Source organism: Monopterus albus, unplaced genomic scaffold (assembly GCF_001952655.1).
Source record: "Monopterus albus unplaced genomic scaffold, M_albus_1.0 scaffold246.1, whole genome shotgun sequence".
NCBI lineage: Eukaryota > Metazoa > Chordata > Actinopteri > Synbranchiformes > Synbranchidae > Monopterus > Monopterus albus.
The window spans coordinates 962659-970424 of NW_018128126.1; the positions used below are offsets into that span (position 1 = coordinate 962659).

The following is a 7766-nucleotide window of genomic DNA, read 5'->3' on the forward strand; positions in this document are numbered from 1 at the left end:
TATAATAAATTCTCTGTGTGACCGGATGAGGCCTCACCAAAGCAAACGCACTAGCTCCTCACCTGTAGCAGGGGGCTGGTGGGAAGAGAGACCCGGCAAATCCAGAGAGCTGTCCGACATCACGTGTTTCAGGTCTCCACCCATGTCCGACAGCTTCATGTCTAGTTGCACTGAAAGTGCATCCTCTGAGTCGTCCTTTCCCATGCTGCTCCCACCGATGGATGGGAGGTCGAGGGACTTGACAGAAGCTGAGTCTTCCTTTGCCTGTTTGAAGGCGGCCACCTTGTCCACCAGAGTCTTTTCTGAAGCCCCGAGTGCTGTGCAGAACTTCGAGGACTGAAAGTCGGCAAAGTCGTCTGTATCACTCTTGAGAGAAGAGAAGGACCCGCCACCACTCTCCTTGGTGTCATCATAGGCAAGACCTCCCTCCAGAGACAACTGTTTGAACACATCATACTTGTCTGAGGTCTGCTGAGGCCGCTGCTGCATGGAGGTCTCTCCTTGGACCCCCACATTACTCTCACTTTTAGGCTCTCCACCAGAACTGCCAAATGCCATGAAGTCTGCAAAGTCGTCCTGAGGCGCTGCTGTGGCCCCACCCGCTGTTGAAGCTTGAGTGGCATCAGAGGAGGAGCCAAAAAGGGCAAAGTCACCAAAGTCATCTGACCCTGCCCCTGGAGGTTTGGCTCCACCTGGTATGAGCACTAGAGAGGGAGGCAAAGACACTGAGGGGAAAGTGCTGGGTTTTGTCTCAGTGGGAACAGGAACGGGGGGATCTCTAGAAGAGAAAAGGTCCAGGTCGGCCATGTTGAGAGGGTTTTTGGGCTGAGAAAGAGACACTGCTGGCTGCTGTGGCAGTTGTTGTAGAGACTGAGAGTTTGGGAAAGCAGAAGGGAAGGCAGGCTGGAAGATCTTGGGCGGTTCTGATGGGTCTAGTGGAGAGATGCTGTCCGCGGTTTTAAAGTCTGTGAAGCCATCATCACCGCTGACAGACTTGAAATCTGCAAATCCTTCCCCTGCAAACCAAAGGGAACAATTTAAGACCATTAAAAGGCATTTAACACAGCAGACAGACAGAATATGAAGTCAGGCAAAAAAAAAAAACAAAACCTCAGATGTCTAATTTCACAATCCTACAAGAGAAGAAGCAGGTGAATTAGTTTGCCTCTCTTGCATTGTGATTGTTCATGGTAAATGTCCAGTCTTCTGCTCATCTGGGGGCTGCATGGTGTCCACTGAATGGCAAAATCACTGCACAAAAAGTTGGGTCATCTACAAGACACACACACTCCTGGTACCATGCAATGAAGTGACAGAATGTGATGAAGCCATTCAGCAAAAAAGGCCCATCTTAACGAGTTCATTTGTCTTATGTCTGAAACTCCTGTAACTTTCAAAGTGAAGTCATGTAGGTCAGCTTGCTTCCTGTCCTGTTTAAGCATTTTTGATTTTGTTGTTTTACAACTAGTGTCAAGTGTATCTTAAATTACAGCAGAATAAGAAAGGCACAGTGAAAACTTCGACTGCAGTAGTTACACCTTGTTTCTGTATGTATCACAGAAACAAATGTTATTGTAAATGTAAGATGTTTTTCTTCAGGGACAGGTGCAATATAAATGTTAAAATGGTTTGGATCTGGGATTAATACCGACTCTAAATACTGATTTACTTAAAGAAAAAACCCAACTTATCCTACAGTGTGTTTTACAGTCCACACCATAAACATTTGGACAGCTGTACATTTGGTTTGGTTCTACAGGTTCTGTGCATCAGTATAGGCAATGCCCTGAGCTTTAATTTGAGCAGGGTTACATCAATACCAAAAGAACTGTGTGTGTGAGCTTTATCCCTTATAACAGGTACAGTTCAAACTGCAAGGCTACACAGAAAGTCGGAACTGTTGTCCAGGATGTTTCTGTCAATGATCAAGATCAGAGTGCATGACCATAACCTCAGACGATTCAGTGCAAGAAGGAAACCCCTGGTAAGGCTCAAAGAGGACCAGGCTGCAGTTCACAAAGAAACACAAAGATCTGATTCTATAGATCAGCTGCAACAATCTTAAAGTAGTTTTATCTTTAAGTAGCTTAGCATAATGTTTTTGTTGTTCCTTTGAATATGATTCAGCAGTAACTAAAGTTACTAATTGAGATTGGTCTTTTTTGGAATGAAACTCCATGTACCCTTTAACAATTTCTGTAGCAATATTTTAAGTACCGTCTTTTTATCTCAAAATTGTGCAACATGACGCTGATATAAACCCCAGAGAAAAAAGCAAGAATATGTTCTTGAGTTTCAGTGGTTGTTAATCCACTGTGATATAATATATGCATGGACTGAAATAGAGAATCTGTTCACACTGCTGTTGTACAGAGGAAAGGAGATAACTAATGGGCTCATTAAGGAGATGGAGCCTGACAATGCCAAGGAAAGGTCACTGCAAGGCATGACTTACTGGAGTTGTAAGAGCTGTCCCCATCGGAAACTGTTCTAATGAAACAGGGACGGAAACACACTGGGATCAACACTGCATACTTGCAAAACAAGACACAGTGTAAATATGGAACAATGGTAATATGGCATTACCGTGACCTGGCAGCTGTAGTTATAATACAGTGTTTAATTAGAGGGACTCTAACACCAATGCTTCACTGCAAATTCCAACCAAAACACAACCAAGATTTGTTTTCTAAGGAGCATGTAATATTGTTTATGAAGGTCTCTCCTGTCCTTTAGCCCTCTGCTTGCAGGGACCATCTCAGAGCCCACTGTCTTCTGTGTTTGGTGCCCAAGGGGTTGCACTGGGGAATACTCAAAATTATACTCAGAACAAAAGGTGAATTTGCTAATATGTACATTAGGTGCATGAGTGTTGACTTGATTGTGAAAGAATGACTGGCTGAGTTTCTTACCGACAGGTTTCTTGTCAGCAGGTTGCTCAAGCTGTCTGAAAACACTGTACTTGTCTCCAACATCTAGATCAGAAGAAGATTGGGTAGAGTATGAACAGAAAATATAACAAACTGAATATGTAGGCAAGGGTTAAAGACAAAACAAGGAGTTTGTATCTAGTCACAAACATTTCCATAAAAAAAAAACAAACAAACAAACAAACAAAAAAAAACAGGGGCCACATTTGAGCTGCTCTGGAAATCGCTCCCTCTGTGTTACAATTTGAGAAGTCTTGTGCTCAGGCAGTAGGTAACCCTCAGGGATCAATATTATTTTAGAAGTAAAAATTGCTGTATTACCCTAGATGGACAGAATAAGATAATATTTCAGAACCTCAGAAACAGTGGCTGCACTACGTCTCGGCTGTTTCATGATGAAATACTGTATGTGAAGAACTGAGGTGATGGTATCACTCGGCTTTCAATCAATTCTTCAGTCCTCCAGGAGCTATGTCATTCTCTGTGTCGCTGTGTTGGTTTAACTCACTGAGTACCCTATTTTCCCTAACCTAATTTATTTTTTCAGCCCAAGGTTTGCCAGACATACCGTCCACACTGTATGAGGTATAAAAGATACCTGAGGCAGGGGGAGCAGGCTCTGCAGGCTGATCCACAGACAGCTGCTTGAAGGCAGCGTACTTATCAGAGGATGTGACAGAGGCGGAGGTGGTACCAGACACTGGAGTCAGCATGGCAGAAGTGCTGCTGGGAGACAATAGCAATAGTCAGAGTGACACCAAAAAGTGTGGAGTTCAGTGACCATACCCTGCCTGGGCTGATTGAACATTTGTCCTGGGCTCTGAAAGCTCGGAGAGTGACAGAGGTTTTGTATGACAATTGTTTTAATACTCTGTAATGATAACCATTATGATGAAGCTGGATATGCAGCTGATGCAGGGACACTTTTACCCATGTCTTTGTACAATATAAAGGTGGTAAATAAGACATTATACTTAATCAAAAAGGACACATTTTAGGTAAATAAGTTTCATTTACAAGCACCGCTGCACAAGTGGGTCATACAAGAGAAGTAAATAAACAACTGCAGCAAACAGCCATTAAAAATGAGCATTTCTTTAAACCAGCTCTGTTGAACTGGTTGCAATTAATTTTTAGATTTTTCAGATTTAAAAGTCCTTTTTGAGAGTTTTTAACTTGTCTGCTAGTGCCTTGCCTCAAAACAAGCTGACTTTAAAGGTCTCATTCAACATTAGAGGAACAACACTACTTCATTTTCTAGTAGGGAGTTAGATAAGAATAACAATACATCTCCCTGAACAGCTCAGAGCCAGCAGTTTCATATTTACTGCACAGAAAAGAGGGTGGCATCGATCATCTCATGCAGCTCCACAGAAAGAAAGCACACAGTATATTCCCAAAATGTCAAACTATAAACCTTAAAGCAAATGCTGTTTCAAAATGTACCACAAGCAAAGAAAATACGATAGTAGGAGCACCAGCGTTGTGTTCTTATCTCACATCTTTAACAAGAGTAGCTCATCTGAACACATAGCCGAATAAAGCACCAAAGCTCATTTTCCAGTAGAGGTTCGTTACTTCAAAGCTCTTTCTGTGTAAGACATCAGACAGTAAGTTATTCCTGCTACTACAGCCTGGCAACCCAACATGAGCTTTTTAGCTTCTCATTTAATGAGACAATGATCTCAGACTGTGGGGAATTCTTATTACATTGCTGAAACAGTGAGAAGTGTGTGTTTTCAGGAGAGATATAGGAGGGGATTCTAAAACACCTGTGCCACTTTGGTTCTGCTTCCTCTTTGTCTTCCAGCAGATAATTGCCTTTCAGCTTCCGCTCTGTGAAAGGACGTTTTCTCCATGTGGGCTTGGAAAGTAATATAAAGAAGAGCTTATCTAGTGTCCACTAAAATTAATTTAGAGACCCAAACTCATTGTTATTCTGAGGAGGTTATTGCGAGATATTAAGACAGTGTGCCAGACTGTAAGGTTTCCAAGATAGACAATGGAAGATACAAATATTATGCAGAATAACTCAGTTATAAATAAGCATCCATGGCTGAATGTACGCTACTCATCACTGCAAACATTCACATAATTTCTTCTGAAAAGCTGAAGTAGCTGCTGTGCACAGGGAGACAGAGATAATGAGGAACATTGAAAATGTCTATTTCTTGTAATGTAAAATCAGCATTTGGTGGAAAAAACATTCAAGTTTTTAGGACACTGTTCATTATATGGGCTAAAACTAAAACAGCATGCTGCAATAATAATAATAAAAAAAATTATTCCATCATTTAGTCTTGTTCTGGGTCTCCATCACACCCATACCCTATACCTGTTTTGGTGCTGAGGTGCAATGGTGGTGGGGAAAATTCCACTTGACTCCCCCTGGAACTCAGTGAAGGCCTGGTCTCCTGCTCCTGCCTTTGGAGCCTCCTGGAAGTCCTGGAAGTCATCGTCATCGGCTTTGGTCCCCTATGTCAACAACGTGTTAGTAAGATTCGAGTTATGATTAACTACAGTCATCTGTGCATGAAACAAGCGTAAACGTCTAAACTGGAAACATGGCTGTGTTACCTGTGCAGGAGGGAAGCTGGCAATGAAATTAGTGTTTGTGGGTGGCTGAGCCAGTGCTGTAGGCGGCATTGCCATGACCGGTGGTGCCGGTGTGGGCACTGCCATAGAGACTGGGGGCTGGGTCATCATGGGCTGCTGGTGCATGACAGGGGCCATGGCCATAGCCAGAGCAGGTAGGTTGGGCACTGGTGGAGAAGGGAACTGACTGAGGATTTCCACATTCAAGGCTGGGAGGCCACTCTGAAACTGAGGACAATGTTTTACAGGAAAGAGTTGGTGATACTTTACCCTTTTTGGGATTTGTTGGCAACAAAAATATTACAATAACACCAAACTTATTCATCAAGAGGTCTTTTTAATATTTCACCATTTCATATATAAGAATGTAGCACATAAAATACACTGTTTAATTTCTCTTCTGAAATTAAATCATCAGTTAAACCATGAGAGATCATTTGAGAATGACAAAGATCAAGTGAGACATCACAGCTCAGTCGTTACTAATATACACGGAACTATTAAAAACAAAAACAAAAAAAACATTTTCATTTCAACACAGCCAAGTTGCTTTTGAAGAGATGTCATTGTCGGACTCAAACTTTTTTTTCCCCTCATCAAAAAATGCATCTTAAAGTGCATGTGTTTTTAAGCTCTTGAAGATTTATATCACCAAAGGTGTCTTAATATTTCCCGCATGGAAGCAGTGGCGTGCAGTGTTTTGTGAGCTGCCTGCAGATTTGCATCCTCCCAGGGGTGGTGGTGACAGGCTCGGGCTGAGGATAATAAGAGGCCTCCTGCCAAACTCGGCTGATGAGGACTCAGCCATATCTTACACACAATGCTTCAGAAGCCCCAGGCTGCTTCACAGAGCTTCTTCTGTCTCCGTTTCTAGCTGAGCCTGTCTAACTTCAGTGCAGAGTTAATGGCGCAGCTCCGTCAAAGCCACAGAGAATGATTAGTGAAATCGTCCTGAGTGGATAATTTGTCTTAAGCTCAATGTTTACCTGTGCCACACCAATTAGTGCAAGTACAGTGTAGAGCTCTTCCTTGGTCAGCATGCCAGGTGTTGTGCGATTGGCTGATGCCCAGATTTGCCCCAGGGCTTCCCTAGGAAGACCTGATGACATTAATATTGGGTAGAGCTTGGCGGTGTCTATCCCTGCCGGAGTCATGGTGAATTCAAGAACCTTCTTGAACATTTCTGAAGAGACAAAAACAGAAAAGAAATGACTTTTATATGTTAGAAACAAGTAACCTGAAAATCAATACAGTTTAGTGGTATTTCTTTGCACATAATAGTGAATATTTGCAATGTTACACGGGAGGTTTTTGTGTGTAAATGTTTACCTGGGACAAGGCTGTCATTGTAAACCCAAGCTGGCAGCATGGGCTGGATGTGCTCTTGTTGTGGGTACACACCAACACCTGCTATCACAAGCAGACACACACACACACACAGTTAGTTGTTATAGCAAATTCTTTATCCAGGCATACAATTTGCCAAGGCTCTTGGAAAATGAGTCCTGCTAGCATTAAACTCAAAAAAAAAAAAATCATACACCTGATGTCTGGATGGCCTGGTACAGATGTAATGCTTCCCTACTCTGAAACACAAGTGTCATGCCACGTCAGACAATCTATAAATTTTCCAGCTTCTTCAATGAGAAGGGCAAGAGGAGACTGTCTTGTAAGAAAAAATTACAAATCTTAATGACAGTGACCTAAATAACCTTTTCTTCCTGTCAATCAACTAACAACCCCTTTGGGAAAAAAAAAAAGCTATGGCTCAATTTGAGTCCCTAACATTGTTTTTCAAGGCACCCGTTTACTGAGGAAGCCACACTGCACATAACGCTCCCATCTGTCTTGGGAAGTTAAATGAATCTTATTATACATCTCCCTGGTCTCCGTGGTAAGCCTATATATTTCTCTCGATGACAAAGGGGACATAGACACTCACAAATAACAGCACAAAGGGTAGCAGAGCAGCATGCACAATCAGCTCTGGATTATGTTTGGGCCCCAGTGGCACCTGCCAATCCATGCGCATCCCTGTTAAACCAAAGCAGTCAGCATGCACCAGCGGTCGTACTCAGAGGGTGTTACATGGAGAGGGAACAGACGGCAGCTTATTGAGTCAGAAGGTAATATCTCAGGACCTTGACAGACACGGTCCATTTCCACAATGTCTGCAGAGAGCACCTACATGAGAAGGCCCCTCTAATGAGATTTGGCCTGAAGAAACAAAGATTTAAAGCA

The 7766-nt window shown here is 42.6% G+C and overlaps 1 protein-coding gene across 14 annotated transcripts in view; it reads right to left on the reverse strand.

Annotated features, from left to right (window-relative positions):
• The window catches only part of synrg (synergin, gamma), a 41197-nt gene that overhangs the window by 19681 nt on the left and 13750 nt on the right, over positions 1–7766 (reverse strand). For 8 of the 14 annotated variants that reach the window (XM_020620680.1, XM_020620683.1, XM_020620682.1 and 5 more), the window contains 7 exons: positions 6855–6935; positions 6512–6708; positions 5508–5753; positions 5266–5405; positions 3529–3656; positions 2913–2975; positions 63–1016 (listed from right to left, as the gene is read on the reverse strand). In XM_020620680.1, coding sequence (XP_020476336.1) covers positions 63–1016; positions 2913–2975; positions 3529–3656; positions 5266–5405; positions 5508–5753; positions 6512–6708; positions 6855–6935 — 1809 coding nt within the window. The remainder of the gene's footprint in view (positions 1–62; positions 1017–2912; positions 2976–3528; positions 3657–5265; positions 5406–5507; positions 5754–6511; positions 6709–6854; positions 6936–7766) is intronic. The other 6 variants (XM_020620679.1, XM_020620691.1, XM_020620687.1 and 3 more) reach the window with 3 other exon arrangements.